Raw genomic sequence first — 17456 nt, 5'->3', positions numbered from 1 at the left:
GATAATACGGTGCTTTGAAAAAACGTCGCAGCACGGTCCTAACAAGTTAGAAAAAGTATTTATCTTTGCTCCTGCACAAGAGGTCAATTGGAAAAGCATTTACGCTCGAGCTTCTGTGGTTCTTGTTACTTTTATTAGTTCTTTGTAAACCACCTTACTCGGTGATCTAAACTTGCGCAGAAAGATATACATCAACAGCAAAGTGAAAAACACGACCCAGGCTGCAGCTGGATGAGCAGAGGGGAAAGCGATGTTTATTTCAAATGTTTGCCACAGTGATTGGATTATTTATAGTGGAACTTACATTTCATGAGAAGCAGGCACACTCATCTGTGGAGGCCGATGAACTGTTTGTTTTCTACACCGTGCCACAGTTTGACTCTAGAGAACCAGAGGGTGAGATAAGGACGTCTGTGCTGCCACCTTGTGTCTGAGTCACCACATCACCACACAGCTGCTGTTCTTGGTTCTTGCTTAGAAAAGACTGGGTGGAATTAATATTAACTACTACTAATATGCACATTTTGTTCCACCCGGTGGTGGAATGCAACTTGAGATATTGCTGTGTTGTAACTACAATTACAAACTATATTTAGAAGATACTTTTAAGATTACTTCAAGATTTGCACAATGCCTTCCATATGATGACCACTCTCCAAGATCTTTACATTTCCACCTCCATGCTTCTTTGATGGCGTTAGGCAAGCGTCCTTTATTTTGAGCTCTGCATCTGATATCTGTTCTGTTGTTGGATCCAAACATTTTAAACTGGGACTCATCGCTGCAAATGACTTGGTTCCATTCATCTAGTCCAAGGTTTGTGCATCATTGAAAAATTGAGAGACTGTTCATATACATGTCTGACTGCTGGACACAAGAAGTTTCTTACTTAACTGTAAAGTACATTGTCAGTGTATCAGCACTCAAAGCATCAATTTTTCATATCCCACCAGTTTCATATTGGGCCATGACCAACTTAGATCATGCTCAAATGCGTTAAACTGGAATATAGGCAGAGCACAGAGAAACCTTCTTCCTCTAGTTGACGATTCTGAAAAACACCATTGTGACATAAAGTAGAAAATATTTTTGAGCATAGGTAAACCTCAAATATTCTACTGCAGACATCTTTTCTCATGCACTGCTGAGCATTCTTACTGTGCTGTATTGTTATCTACCACTCAAAAATACTTTATATATCACACCTATCTGATCAGAGGCAGCTGTTGTTAATATTGTAATATCTGTAGACATCATAGGATGTCTAAACCTAAGCGAGACCATACATATGGCAGCAACCCAGCAACAGGGTGAAGTCTGTTTAATAGTTCCACAACTATTTATTTGCTGCCAGCTGGATGTCCCCTAATCAACACATTTAACTCTAAACCTCACAACAGACGTCATTTTCACACCTCTCACATGTAAACATGTACTGTGCTGTGCATAATAGGAGCTTTTTTTGGTGTGAACTTTCCCTTGAGTTGTTGCTGCTGCTGTCACCACAGGTAATTATTGCACTTTGTTACACTTCATACCATTGTTTAACCAAGAAATAAAAAAAAAAACTACCTGTTGTGCATTTACTTGTAACATAAGGAAGAACAAATAGATACAAAGCTATTTGTTTTAAAAAATATTAACGTAATAGAGTAGAAATTTATTTTGACATTTGCTTAATACATGCGCACAAAAGGAAAAATAAATGTCTGGCTGCAAAAAGAAATTACACAACATTTTAAACCTTCCTTAAAAATAGGATTCAATCAAGCTTATATATTATCTCTTGTTTGAGACTTTCAACCATTTACCAATCGCTCTACAAACTACATTGTCCACTAGGTGACAGCAGAGTGACAAAGATGATGAAGTCACTCCAGCATAACGTCTCAAAGCAACAGTGACTAAGATCACAGAGAAGCAGGTGAATACATGTGGGAGGAATTAGGTTACAAAACAGAGTCTGAACAGCTTGGGGAGCTATTAACAAAATGTTCACAACATGTAAACACTGAGCTACTGGGGACTGAGTCCACACATCGGTAAATTATTGGATGTCATGTGGGTAATGTGTGTGCTTTATGTGTGTCTGTCTGTGGGTTGGACCTATGTATGAAGCACTAGATTATGGGTCCTAAATGGAACGCAATTTCTGGAACAATCTAACAAAATGTGGCCATTGCTCTGAGTGATAGGTACTAGAAGTGATATGGGGTGTGGGTGACCCAGTTGGAGGTCTGCTCTTTAGTTCGCTTGGCAGAGCTGTGGGTGGTGAACAGGGATTTGAAGGCCTCTGACTTCTCCTCCATGGTCTGAATGGACCTCTTGGTGGCCAAAGCTGTTGAAGATTTTGAGCCTTTTGAGGAGTCGGAGGATCCAGAGGGTCCAGCCACAGCTGGGTGGTTAAAATGTCAAATACAAAGAAAAACAAAAAAGTGGGTAGAAAATGTGAAAAAAAGATAAACATTAAAAAGGAGGGTAGTAGGTAGATGGTAATATTCAAATGGGTATTTTATGTCTTTTTGCTTCTGTTCTGATTTAGATAATGTTACATTTATTTAGTTCTATAATAAACAATCTTATGACAGAGGTATTTCTTCACAGAATATATGACTGGAAAATCTGTTTTCTGTGTTTATCATGACAAGGTCAACACCCTTCACTTGTCCACCCTCTGCTGTCCTGAGAAACTGCAAGGAAACTACACCCATGATCTCTGAGGATACATAATACTGGAGTTCTCTGATCTAAGACTGACCAACACAGACCGGGATTTGACTCCTGTTTAGACTGTCATACTAACTAAACTCATCATGATGCAACATGTGTCAGCACCTGATGTCTTATGATAAGTTCACCAAACCTCTCAGACCAATGAGCAAAATCAGCAATGGAACATTTTTAAAGCTGATGACACTGTCACATTCTGTACTTTTAACACAGGGTTGTGGTTTATTACCTCAATATTCAATAAAAACTATTTTTACTTTACTTCACATGTTAGTTAAAGGTTTGAACAACCCAGCTAAGTCATTACAGCACACTGAAAACATTATCCAAATAGAGATGTTAAGGGTTGGGTTTTTCTGGCATCGTACAAGCTGTTTTGTTTATGAAAATGCCTCAAACAAGATTTCCACAAACCTTTTGATTCTGATGGTGTGGACACAGTTTCTGCTGCTTTGCTCTTCTTTGTTTTCTAAAACAGGAAGTAGAATGTGCTAATTATTAAATAATTCAATTAAAATAAAACATTTACCACAAAAGTTTAAGCTTGTCCAACTGCAGCCTTACAGGCGTGCAAACTACACCCCTTACAGAGGCCGAATAAGATATCAGACCATAGCAACTCTGACAGAAATTCAATAAACACCAAGCAGACATAAGATAGACAAACTATGAAGTGCAGGCCTGCAAAACTTTAAGAAAGTCTACTTTTTTTGTAATGTTAGGTCGGTGAGGGCAAGGGGAAAGAATACCACATTGTGATTGGCCCAACTCATTAACCTGGCATAATCAATTAAACTCAAAGGGAAGCCTTTTGCTGCAGAATGCATCTAGGTCTGAATGGAATGGGTCTAAACTGAAAAGGCATCAACCGTTTTTTTTTTTTTGTGTGTATGTGAGAAATCGTAAAAGTGGCAACTGATATCAAAATGCATACCTGCTCCACAAAACGTGAATAGGTTGATAGGTCTGGTAGTGTTAGGGTTAAGTTTGTCTTGTACGGGGCATGTTGTCTAATAGTTAAATTACTATCAAGAACCCAACACAATGTTTTAGTATATTCAAACCTCAGAATCAGAATCATCTTTATTAGCCAAGTTTGTGCACACAAACAAGGACTTTGACTCTGGTTGACTCAGCTCTCTCTATGTGCAAGAATTAAATAAACTTAAACTTTTTAAGAAAGGAATATAGTAGGTTTAAAATAAAGAAAGGATAAGAAATATAATAAATAAGAAAAAATAAAAATAAAAAGGCTAGAAAGAATTTCTGGAACAATCTAACAAAATGTGGCCTTTGCTCTGAGTGATAGGTACTAGAAGTGATATGAGGTGCGGGTGACCAAGTTGGAAGTCCTGACAACACACATAATCTCAGAGTGCCTATAATTCAGTTTTAAGTAAAACTCACCTTAGTTTTGGCTTTAGCCCGTCTTTCTTCCATTTTCTCTCTTAGTGCCTCCAGCTCCTCTTTAGTGCCATTTAGCACAATGATGTCCTCATCTTTAAATGGGTCACCACACTAAAGCACAAACATGAAACTGACATAGAAAGACTTTTCCAACTAAGAAGGCGGTTTATACTTATACTTAGAATATATTTAGGTAGGTTGAGGTGCACAGCAGGTACATAAGCCTACTTTGTCTTGCAAAGTAATAGTTTGTTTATCCTGCTTGATGGAAATCATTAAACCTGTGTGTGAGGGATTTGTGGCAGGTATTGGTAGGCTGAAAAGGCAAGTTATTTCCATATGAAACCATTATTTTTCAGTGACAAACATATCTCCTTTGTACACGTTGTTGGTTTGATTCTTTAAATTTCAATAGGTAAAACTCTCATTATTAGGCATCAATCTACACCTAAGAGCCCACAGTGTGAAAACCTCTCATCAACAATGTTTACAAATTTAAAAAAAATATCAAAATCTTTCATTTACACAAGCTTTCAGATCCTCACCTGTAGAACCCCAAATTTTGGTTAGGTGCATCATGTTTGTTTTAATTATTAATTCAGCTCAAGGAATGGCACTATACCATAAATTATCAGCAACACTTTGTAAATAGACATAGCAATGAAAAATAAACCATTACACAGAACTCTGGATCCCTCAGGCCAAACCAAAAAAGATAGCAAAACTCTTACAATTCATGCATATCTGCACATAGACGATGTGACTATTTTAGAAAAAGAAAAAACACACCCATATATGAACAAAAGATAAAACCAGGGTAAGCAGCAGGGAATCTACTGTGTGATCGCAGGCTCAGTGGGTGAGAAATCCAGCAAATGTGCTCCGTTCAAGACAAGAGGGATAATCTCAGAAGCTGACCAAGCAGCAAACAAACTATGTGGGTAAGTCAGTCAATCTATTTGTTGCTATTACAAAATAATGACACGGGCCACTTGTGAGCTGAGCACCTTATCATCAAGTCAGTCAACAAGTCAGCTTCAGTATTAAAACAGCTACTTGATGACCAACAAGAAGGTGAACAAGACGGAGATATTTCTCCATGGACAGTGACACAGGATAATTCAGAATGAATCAACTAGAAGAGGAAAAAAAAAAAAATGAAGAAACCAACCGGACGCACCAGTTAGTTAGACTGTAGGAAGCTGACTATATGGGGGAGGAGTGTGTAAAAAACCTTACATGGAGAGAGGGAGGGAATATATGAGAGAGAGAGGGGGGGGGGGGGGGGGCGAGAGAGAGAGTTTGCATGTGTGTGAAGAGCGAGTATATTCCTGTGTGTCAGGTGTACTGCTTGTAACCAGGCAGGGATGGACCTCGTCTCATGGGGATGTAGGGGAAGCGACTTAATCAGCAATGAATATAACTGGAGGGAAAAAAAACACATACGCAAAACACTCTCACTCTGACACAGGACAAAGACTCAAGCTCAACCCAAATCACCTACCGCAAGAAAAAACAATTATGACAAATCATTTACCATGAAGATATAACAGAAACTACTCTAACTGATGCTGTTCCTGCTGATAGTACCAATGGAAATTACTTGTTCTCTACCAGACAGGATTATAGTATAGCAGCTGTTTCTCCAACAGTGGCTGGATCAGGCGCTGCTGTCTAATGTTTTACTTCACTACCATAAAGACTACAACCTGAAGTGCCTCAAAGGTAACTGGCTAACCTCGTCCTGTCTTTGTCATTCTTTCTTCATACATTGTGTACACGTGTTGCTCTACATGTTTATTCTAGATAGGCATAAATGACATAATCCCAAATGAAATGTTAGTAATGTCAAAGGATTATTACCTAAAGCAACAGCAACCAAGGTTTCAGGCTAAAGTAAAATTCAAAAAATCCCTCTAACTATAAACACTGAAATTAATGGAGCAGCAAGCTATTACTTATTCACATGCTGGGTAGGAGTTGTTCTTTCTGTTGTCTCAATGCCACTAAAGGACAGGGTTGCAGCAGGGGATTAAGAAAAGTCCCCAGAGATGTTCAAAGCTTCTCTGCTGTGAAGAAGGTCCTGGAGAATAAGATGTTTTCAGACATTTTTTGACCTACTCAGGATGTTTTGTTATTTTATTCTGCATTGTTCATAGGCTCACAAGATCAGCTGAAAGAAAATTTTGATTAATGATATTCAGTTTTATTTTTTGTTCATAATGAACAGGAAAATTTGGATCGCCACAATAACGCTCCGACAGTTGCCATTATCACAGCAGTTCATGTTAGTATAAAATGCAAAAATACTGTTTAGTAACTCATCTATTCTGTCAAACCTGTCAGAAACAATGTGTTGAAGTGCCCTTATATTAGGAAAATAGTCAAACATATTATCAAAGTTGTATATTTGTATATTTTGACTTCAATATCATGTGTAAATATGTAGCAATATATGATATCCTTATATTATATCCTTTCAAAGTAGTAGACTCAATAAAAAAACAATGAAAAGTACTAATGAGTAGCTTGGGAGGTAAATACAACGCTACATAACAAATTGTTATTTAAATAATCAGCTGTCATATGTCTTGTTCTGAAATCAGAAAATCATATTTCACAAAAAGTTGTTCACTTAATACTGTCTTAGTCTCTATAGCATGTTTCATCTAAGGCTACAACTACTTTCATTATTGCAGACAACTATTCTTATCTTCTTGGAAGTGATGAATAAACTATTAAAACTAAACAGTTTTTTAATTTATGAAACAATCAGATATTTAGCTTAGCAGCCACACCCGAGTGCGAGTGCCTGATAATGTCCTATCTTGAAAGCTAAGCAGGGCCATGCCTGATTAGTACTTGGATGGGAGACCAGCGGCCGCTAGACTCAGCTACTGACTCAGCTACCGCGTCAGGAAGGGCATTGGGCATAAAACCTGTGCCAAATTGATCACACGGACAAACTGATCTGCTGTGGTGACCCTGAATGGGAGAAGCCGAAAAAAAAAAAATCAGATATAGCTACTCTCTATTACTCACAGTTAATATATTTTTATTCTGTCTGCAAAATGTACTAGCTAATTTAAACGAAAAAAAATACATGCAAAAAGGAAACTAAAATTAACTAATTTTGACTGGATGACTAAAAATATTTAATTTTTGTAAGATACTCTCTATTGATCAACCAATGAATGTTCAACTAGCTAATCAATTCAACACTTCCTCTCGAGAACTGAAAACAAAAACTTCCACTTATTGCATTTAAAAGGGTTAATTTAAGCACTACACATTCCCAGCTCCCTTTATGCTTGCTCCTATGTTTTGCCAATAACAAATTCCTTTCATTAGTTTTGGACAGAAGAGCTCACTACAGGTAAAATTTAAACTATTGCACGATTATAACAATCCAACCATTCAAAGATCAGTTACAGATACATACTTCAGGAATGCTATTATTAAATTTTGTGTTTCAAATAGCTGAAGAGGAGACAATGTGCCAGTTGTAAGTTACATCTCATAACAATTATTAACACTAATACACTTGGTACACTAAACTACATTCCTTGAGCTAAAAACTGGCTTCATCAATTAGTGCTAACCTACTTATATAACCCTATTTAAGATCCCTCTAGGGTCCAGGACCCTTCTGCAAATAACCGATCTGGATGTCTTTATTGCAGGACTATGGTGTGGTGAAGTCTGGATGCAGTGAAGCGGTGTTATTATGTGCCACCTTGAAGGGACAAAGTGCAGCTTCCTGTTGTGCTTGGCCATAAGCATTATGATCTGTTCAGCCATTTACTTGAAGACCAGGACACCAACAGAGCCCAAGCCCCTAATGACATCAAGCTGCAGGCCATTCTCTACTGAATGCAAAGCTTTTCTGCCTAGCACCGAGGAAGGAGTAGAATGGTACCGCCGTGACTGCCAGGTATGCTCCTACACTACACAATGCACAAGAGCCTGATTATTCACTCAGAACAGACTTGAGTAAAAATTTCTGAGCAATGAAATACACAGAATTCTGTGGCTCGAGTTGTCATTCAGATCATTTCAAAGTAGTAGTAACTAAGTCAGCTTCACACCATAGTAAAAACACCAAACTCAAGAATTAGCAGGAAATTGGCTGAAGGCTCAGGATGAGATAAACTCTGTCATTGTACCACAGTAAACAAATGTGCAAAAAGAAGTCACAAGAAGACATTGTGGAAACAGACATACATTGTTCGAATGTTGTGTTAATGTATCTTTTTCTGTCTGCAGGTAGAAAGCTATATTCTGAATAGTCATCTGCAGTGTCCCAGTTTGCTGAGACACCTACATTTCATCACAAAACCTCTGAGCCATGAAGAGGTGGCCTACCCTTTAGCATTCATTGTGACTGTTCACAAAGAGCTGGAGCTTTTTGTGCGCTTGTTGCGAGCCATCTATATGCCACAAAATGTCTATTGCATTCATGTGGATGCTAAAGTTCCATTAGAGTACAAAGCAGCTGTACAGAAGCTAGTCAGCTGCTTTCAAAATATTTTCCTCTCTAGCCGCAGCGAAACTGTGACCTATGCTGGATTTTCTCGCCTACAAGCAGATATAAACTGCATGAAGGATCTAGTGAAGTCCAAGATTGGCTGGAGGAAAGTGGTGAATCTTTGTGGACAGGATTTCCCTCTACAGAGCAACCTAGAACTGGTGCAGTACATGCAGAGCAATAAATGGAGGGACAGAAACATGACACCTGGGGTCAAGCAACCAGCTTCTATGAGGTACAGGACACAGCTCCAGTACAGGGAGGACATGGAGTCATATGGAGCTTTGAAAGGACTAGGGCTGAAGAAAGGTCTTCCTCCACACAATCTGGAAGTGTATTTTGGAACAGCCTATTATGCTCTCACAAGGGCCTTTGTTGACTTTGTTCTGAAAAGCCCAATAGCCCGTGACTTCTTGGAGTGGTCCAAAGACACATTCAGTCCAGATGAGCACTACTGGGTGACACTCAACCACATTGAAGGTAAACTTACTTTGAACAAGTACACAGACATGCAGCAACTTCCTACTATTTCATACATGACCTAAGTTTAGCAGCACAAATCCTAGTAAAGAACAATTAATTATTAACTAGTTCGATTACAATGTTTAAACAAAAGGAGTCGTGAGATACAGAAACAGAATCAATGCAACAAGGTCAAACAGCACATTTGATCTTTAACAAATGTTTTGCACTGGCTTACTGACTGTGCTTTTGTAGCACAGAATATCATGTTTGCATGGGCTGTTTAGCATGACAAAGGCAATCACAGTAAGTGAATTTCCATCTACCAGTGATTTAAGTGTGTATTTAATTTGTACAGAAACATTCCATAAGTTTTTCAGCTTGGCTGAGATGTAAAAATTGCTCTCTTTATCAAAGCAAAATAAATCCAAGTGTAATAGAAACAAATATGCAAGAAGAATGGGGCTTAAGCTTCTGCCCCAATATAAAGAGTAAAAACAGAAGATGATAAAAACATCAGATGCGTGTAGACTGACAATGAGACTTCAGTCTTCAAACACTTTAAACTTGGAAATTTAGACAGACTTTTCAGATGTTTGAGGCTTGACTAGCACTATTTTAGCTATGTGTTGCTGTCTTCTTTTGTGCAGATTTAGTTGCACTGAACTGGACAAATAGCACCACCAGATTTTTATCTCAGTGCAATCAAGTCCTCATGTGCATAGTAGCAGTCAATGTCCCTGTCTATATCCTACATTTGAGATAGGCTCGAATGAATGATCAGGAGGTCAATTTGAATGGAAATTACATTTTCCTCCTACAGCAAAGAATAATCATGTTAGTTGTTACAAAACAGCTATTTGTTTTGATTAAGCAACTATCCTATGTGTGTCTAAATGATAGGCTTATTTACCCTAAGGGAAATCAATAAAGTCTAACAATGAATGTGCTCATTGTACACCATAACTATCATGAGACAGAAATGGCAGAGAATGAAGCCTCACAGACTTTAACTAATATCAGTAATGATACTAATTATTTTCTTGAACAACTCAGGGGAACAACAGGGCTAAGTGAACTGCTCTGTCTCATTTTCTAGTTTTCATAGGAATGTATTTATATTTTCAGACTGCACTATGACAAGTAAATTCTGGCCCTGTTTGGACAATCCACATACAAAAGCTTAAAAGGTGGTTGTGCGCCACTTTTAATTAGGGGTTGGAAGGTTAAGAACAACAAGAAGACAACACTGAGTTTAAAAACTGACTTGATGACATTAATGCTGTTTTTTTGCCTATGTCTTGTTGGAATATTCAGTTTCAGTTTTAAAAGAAAACAAAAGGCTTTACGGATGAGGATTAACTGGCTGGTTTGGTAATTGCACATCTGGTTAACTTCCCCACTCCCAATGAAGATAATAATCTCAGCTTTTCTATAGGAAATAATTGGGACTGTCTCCATTGAAATGGTGATGGCATTCCTAAATATGGCTATGTAAATAATTATAATTCTATCAACACTAATAATTAATTTTGCCTATTTATGTGTTTGCAGAGGCTCCAGGTAGTTACATAGATGGAGGTTGGGAAGGTGATATCCGGGCAATCAAGTGGAGGGATCAAGAGGGAAAGGTACACAGCGGCTGCAAAGGTATAGTACAGTATGGAGTGTTGAAAAATGGAAGTCCTATTTTATTAATCACTGTTCTGCGAGACTCTATGGTTTAGTTTAAATTCTCCTACACTCATCTATTCTTAATTCTTCATGCCATCGAAATGTCATTTAGAATCTGAATCATTTAGAATTTTCCAACAAATTATCACTTGCTAAACACTGTTGTGGCCAAACTCACTACTGCAGACACAAGCAAGTAATAATTACATCTTATTCATACCTTATACTCTGGCAGTGTCCTATTAAATAGAAAGCTTTCACTCCTTTGTCGTAGTTCTATCTTGCTCTTTGGCTTCAAACAGGATAACAGGGCTAATTGCTGGTGGACAAAACATATGGTATACTCAACACGAGAGTGAATCAAAGTATTCTTCTGATATGATGTACTATCTGATATGTTTAGTGCATACTTTATATTTCCTTCCGTGGTCCTTTCAACCAAACGCTGGCCATTTCTCCAAATTTTTCATGTATGGAAGTTACATAATTGTAGATTTTTATTAATGTTAATGTAAAGTTTGTATTTTCACACTGCCTTAGAGTATTTTCCCCATCCAAAAATTGTCCCTACAAACACACAATAATAACAATAGTAGAATTGGACTTGCTGTTGAGCTTGAATAGTAAAAGTTATACTAGAATCACAGACAGCACCTGTCAGTAGGCATTATAAATTAACTAGCATTCAAACCAAATCACATTACAGAATTTGAACTGATATAGACTTTTCTACAAAAATGATTTCATTGCATAACTGTGCTAAAATTTATTTCTCCCAAATAACAGATAAGGATAGTTTTTAAGTGTTATGTTTAGACACAAAAAATACTAGTACTAATTTACTGTAATGATAGCCCAAAATGTTTGCTTAATAACATATAAGAATATACGGTATGCATGTATTCAGCCAAAAGCACTCCAATAGCAAAAGGATCACTCAACACCACACACAGTACCGTTTAAGGTCTGAAATGTGGCAAAACAAAATCTATATTCAAGAATTCAAGAACATGACCAAAAATTGATGCTGTTATTTTCAGGGTATTATGTACGAGACATCTGTATCTATGGAATAGATGACCTGCCATGGATTATCAAGAGGAACAGCATGTTTGCCAACAAGTTTGAGAGTGACACATTTCCCGAGGCACTGGATTGTCTGGAACAGTGGCACAGAAACAAAGTGTTGAGCCAGGCAACTGTTCCTATAGACCCGTCATGGCTGCTAGCTACACAGAGCAACTCAAGCACCAACTACTTTAACAGCAGTGCTGGAGCTTGAAACTATTGTTGGTATCATAAAGAAAAATTGTACTATATGCAGTTTGCATCATTTGCACTCATTCAGTGGCCACGAAAAAAAAAAAAGAAAAAAAACAAAGGAGAATGAAGGGAAGATGCTATGTGCACTTTCACAGTCTATAGTGCAGCTAATGTTCACAGATGTTTAATTTATTTATGTAACAGTGAAATCCCTGCTCTTTTTGAAACACTGTATAGTGCCAGAGAATTAAAACATCTTTACCATAAAGCAATGCAGTTAAAACAAAATACATGAGACAATTCGACTGCATAAAGTATTGAATAAACTATTCATCATTTAATATTATTTATTTCAATATTTAATAGACCAATACTTTTAAATGTTATGTCCAGTTTGTTTTAACTATGAACCTTCAAAAAAAACTATTTACTCCCTTCATACTTCTTTAAATACAGAGCTGAAATTCCACCCCAATTTTCACTGTGTTGTGTGAAACATTAGCCTATCTGATGTTTAAGGTTACACCCTAGAGTACGGATGTTAATAATAATTAAGGATGTGAATAAATAAAAATGTATCAACCAACAATCTTTGTTTTGCATAACACTTCCCAGTACCTCATATGAGCTCACAGATCTATTAACTTGTCTACCACAAGATGGTGGTGACCTTAAAGTTTAGCCAAGCTACCAGCGCTGAGCAAAATAAGGGAAAATGCTGCTCATGGGAGATGAAGAGGCATGATGAAGAGAATAAAGTCTAGTACAGGAATACACTGAGAGAGAATACCGCTCGATCTAAAAACTGTAAAACTGTTTTAAAGTAGAACTCAAGCAACACATCAGTGCTGTGCTCCCTGAAAACCCAAAACCTGATGGTTGCAGTGCAAGATGACAGTGGAACTACGTCCTTTCAACAAACTATCGTGTGTGTTATCTTGAAGAAGTCGTAGCAATGTATATGCAGAGGCAGTTACTGAGCTTTGTTTGATGACTGAAGAGGACAAATAAATGTGGTGAATGGTGCAAGCTTAAGGTTAAGTGAATTTACTAAAGGTTTTTCTCTGTATGCAGACAGGCTGCCTAATTTTATTTTTTCACAATCGAAAAATGCAATTGAAAAAGGAACTAAAAGAAACATTCTTAGAATTGATTCTGGATGCTACGGTTGAGTTAAAGTCTCATTCAAAGAGCCATGGATTGTACATCACAACATAGGGTATGGTTTATTCACTAACAGCACTAAAAAAAACATTGGTTCCAACAATGTGCCATAGGTTACCATGAGAAGGTGAGTTTTACAGCATACCGCAACCAACGTATCTGTGGTAAGATACTTTCACAATGGAAAACAAACTGCTAAGGTACCCCAACAGTGCCACCACAATAACACATTGCTCTGAGAAACAGTTTGGACTGCAGACCGCTGAAATAAGCGGTCGCGAACAGACACAGAAAAAGAACTGTTTGGCATGTAAGAGTGAAACTAGGTCAAAACAACACCTCTAAAACGTACTAAATGAACTGACTGTGCTAATAAGATATAGTGATTAACACCAGGATAACTGGGTTTTTATTATCCATAGATATTACAGTATCATTCATTACTCTAAGTTGGGCTTAGTATATGCTATGCTGTGCAAGAAAAACCTGACTGAAAGCATATATATAAGACTATATATTGCATTGTTCTCAAGATAGGACTGAATATTTATAAAAGATAATTTTTCAAGGAACATTTGCTAAAAACGGTATGTGAGAAATTGGTCTAAAATTTGTTAAAAACACAAAGCAGCCATAACTACCTCACCTTGTAAACAACTATTTGAAAAGTAAAGAAGGCAACCTCCAATTGAATGGAAATCTAAGAGGCAAGACATCAAGAGAACAAGAAAACAGCCCCAATCTGCTACACCACGTCTGCAAGTGATAGAAGTCATCAAATTTCTCCAGGACTGCTGAACCACTACAGGGGCCAGTTGAAGAAATAGATAATGATTTTTGAATATTCAGATAGTCATTTAAAAAAAAAAAAAAGAATGGTTAATGTCACCATGGTTTTGTCTTCAAAGAGGAAGAGCCACTGCTTTCCCTTGCCTTTACAGGTGGCTGGAAATACTATGATAACAAGGTCAGTATTTTCATTTTACTTGTGCCAAATACAAAACAGCAAAAACAAGCATGCAAACTGCCAGGTTAAGTTACAATATCACAACAGCCATTTGTTGGTATGATAATGCATGTGAGTTGAGTGCAAGTGACAAGCCTCACACTGTTGGGTGTGGACTGTTCTCATGTATGACTAGTTAGATGGTCAGTACATCAGAATAGAGAGAATTTTAATTTTGCACTGGGTCTGTAGTTGCATATAGAATCACGATCTAGGTAGGGTTTCTTTAACAATGGAAGGATGAAGGTTGTTTTAAAATATGTTGGAACTATACTTGGGCTTGTTTAGTTGGAATACAGGTTGTTGTCTTGGCACATATCAGAAAGAAATTCCCTATATATTGTTGAATGAAAATAGTGAACAGAAGAATAATACGAACAAATATTATTTACTACTCTTTTGTTTCCTGTTGGAGTTTCTTTTGACAGGGAGATTATCTTGTGTCAGTGTCAGTTAATGTTAATCTGTAATGTTAGTTTATTCACCTCCACTCTGTGCTCACTGCTCGGTCAGCCTGTGTGTCACACGGTTGGTATCACACTGGAGAAACAGAGGACTATTTACAACTCTTCCAATTGCTATGCGGCTATTATAACTTAAAAGAAGCAGCAGAGCTTGTTTGACTGGGACAGATACAGGGTTACGTGGCGTTGTGGTAGACTCTATACCCAGATCTTAGAAGGTTCACAAGTGGAACCAGCTCTGACCTGGCACTTGCACCAGCTATGAACTAGCACCTAGTTTGAGTTGGTCGAAAAGTGGTAGGAGAGGGGTCAGCAACAGAGATCAATAGAACAGAAAAAAAAAAACAGAAGTGACTGACTGACTTGAAAATGACAGGATGAAATACTGCTCACCTTATGACAGATTTCTGTCTTAACCTCCTTCAATGCCCGGTCAGAGAAGACACAGCCACATGTCTGCAGGTAACAAAACCTTAAAAGAGAAATATTAAAGAATGTTTCTACCTGGAACCTTTCCAAGTACAACTTTTTAAAGGCTATACCCTCCACAAACAAAATCTCCATGGACATGAACAAAATCTGTATAATGGACTATTCTGTGTGTTTGTGTAGAGCATTTTCTGGCACTGGCACTATTAAGTATAAACAACTGGATAAGAGAATTGCAGCTGGTGATGGGAGGCGATAAATGTCTTACATCATTTATCACTGCATTTATTCACATAAAGATCACACTGTATATAGGAGAAACCAAAAATATGAGTTATAGACAGTGTTAGCTACAGACTTTCATACAGAACACATTGATAGAGATTATCTGAAATTTATGACACAGTGTGATCAAATAAATTACTGGGTCAGTAAATTAAGTCTAACCTGATGAGACAGCAAGCATTAGGTTAGAGTGTAATAGATTCCTGAAGTTAACATTTAAATTGAATAAAGAGCCTGTTACGTGACTCGTTTTTTCAGATAAGAGTCAGCTTTTTGATTATTCTTAGGTTGAGGCCGTCAGTGTTGTTTACCTGTGTTTGCCATTCATCTCCAAACCAACAACAGGGCAAATGAACATGCCACAGTGGATGTCCTCATAACGGTCTCCTTTAGTATTTCTTCTTTCTCCTTCCCATTCAGGATTATCAGTCAAGTTCAACTCTTTTATATCCTAGAAAAGGAGTACAAGAATCAAAATGCACAGAAGCACAAAATCACACATAGAACAAAAGAGAAATTCATAGAGATGTAAACAATTAAAACACAAACTGAGATAACACAAATAGGAAACCTTTTCTCAATTGACAGCTGAGGAAATAACTATTTCAGCATAGTGTATGTATAAAACAATGACTCAACCGTACCTTTATCCCACGAATGTGTTCAACAGCCTCAGCATTGGGTCTCTCAGCAGTCTTATCCAAAAGATATTCAATGATGGCATCTTTATTATAGAGCCTGAAACATAATAGGATGTTTAGTCCATAGTTGTCCACACTGAGACTTAGTGAGGCATTAGGAGGGTGGAAAAGTGGTAAAATGGCCTGATTGCTGATGGACATCAGACATCAGTCACCTCTCACCTTCCCAGTTCACAGGCAACGATGGGGCGTCTGAGTTTTTCTTGGCTCAAGGCACAATACTTCCATTTGGCAGCCAACTCTGCGTTTTTATCCACCTACACGCACAATTCAAACGCCACAATCAAAACTGCTGTTTTAACCTTATTGTAAATAATCTTTTCACGCTACTACGTGTTCATTACGCTTCAGTTTCGTGTATGATTATTATGCCACTGGAGCTACTATATGGCACAGGCCAACTTTGGCTAACTAGTTAGCCTGTCTCCACGTACATCACATTTTGAACACGAAAACCAGCAGAAAGCAGAAATTCAACCCAGTGACAAACAAATGACCTTCACGAACACTTCGCCTGATTAAAAATAATTAAATAAACATATTAAATATAAAACAGACCAAATAATAAAGTTTGCTAGCAGGCTAACAGTTAGCAATATACCGACATCTTGCGACAACTTCGCCAAAGGTGAAAAATTGCAAATATTAAGACAAAAAAAAGGTGCATCACCTTCTCAACTTTTTTGGGACCTTTGACCAACTCGTGTCTTTTAGGAATCGTGCCACCATCGCATCCCATGGCGAAATTTGACTGGTAAAAGTTTGATCAACTACCCGGGTAGCTTTAGCTGACTGTGGACAAAGCTGCTCACAACCAGGAAGGACGTTCGCAGGAAGTAAACAAACAACGAGAGATCTGGAATAATCGCGGGATGTGCGACTAATTTGATGTCACCCCCTAGTGGCTGAATGAATAGACCTTCAAATTCTTCAGGTGTATTTTGTGGTTTCATCCAGTGAGGGGAAGCAGCACTCCAAATATCAGTTTACCTGTTTCTTTTCAGCAAGCAGAGCAGACGGGAACTACCATAGTAATTTACCATAACAATAAAAACGGATTATAACCGAAGCAGGAAAGGCTGGCATCGCTTAGTGGGATTTTATGCCTAAGTGCCAAGAAGAACTTTGAATAGTCACTTAACTTTTTTTGCTTAAATTTTTCACTTCATTAGCAGAGAAAAACAGGCATATATCTATATATTTGACTTACTTACATGTAAATGCAATATAAATGGAGGATATCATAAAGTGAAGTGTGTTTGTGTGTGTTCAGCATAGTATATATATATCATATATGATTTCGATGTTTACATGGGGAAAAAAAACAACACATACAGATTACT

The 17456-nt window shown here is 37.6% G+C and overlaps 2 protein-coding genes across 2 annotated transcripts; one reads left to right on the top strand and one right to left on the bottom strand.

Moving 5' to 3' along the window:
- Positions 1 to 1623: 1623 nt before the first annotated feature.
- On the bottom strand, positions 1624 to 16938 carry rtf2 (replication termination factor 2). The gene is made up of 8 exons (XM_026306714.1): positions 16784 to 16938; positions 16276 to 16370; positions 16057 to 16150; positions 15724 to 15863; positions 15092 to 15170; positions 4138 to 4248; positions 3145 to 3199; positions 1624 to 2395 (listed from the first exon to the last, which is right to left on the bottom strand). The coding sequence occupies exons 1-8, from the start codon at positions 16850 to 16852 to the stop codon at positions 2199 to 2201; spliced, it is 840 nt and encodes a 279-aa protein (XP_026162499.1). The 5' UTR covers positions 16853 to 16938; the 3' UTR covers positions 1624 to 2198.
- gcnt7 (glucosaminyl (N-acetyl) transferase family member 7) lies at positions 5453 to 12904 on the top strand. The gene is made up of 5 exons (XM_026306713.2): positions 5453 to 5862; positions 7821 to 8071; positions 8404 to 9145; positions 10682 to 10777; positions 11842 to 12904. The coding sequence occupies exons 2-5, from the start codon at positions 7865 to 7867 to the stop codon at positions 12081 to 12083; spliced, it is 1287 nt and encodes a 428-aa protein (XP_026162498.1). The 5' UTR covers positions 5453 to 5862; positions 7821 to 7864; the 3' UTR covers positions 12084 to 12904.
- Positions 16939 to 17456: the final 518 nt, after the last annotated feature.

Source organism: Mastacembelus armatus, chromosome 5 (assembly GCF_900324485.2).
Source record: "Mastacembelus armatus chromosome 5, fMasArm1.2, whole genome shotgun sequence".
NCBI classification, from domain to species: Eukaryota; Metazoa; Chordata; class Actinopteri; order Synbranchiformes; family Mastacembelidae; genus Mastacembelus; species Mastacembelus armatus.
Note: the sequence above shows the minus strand (reverse complement) of the source record. Positions and strands in the feature narration are given on the sequence as shown.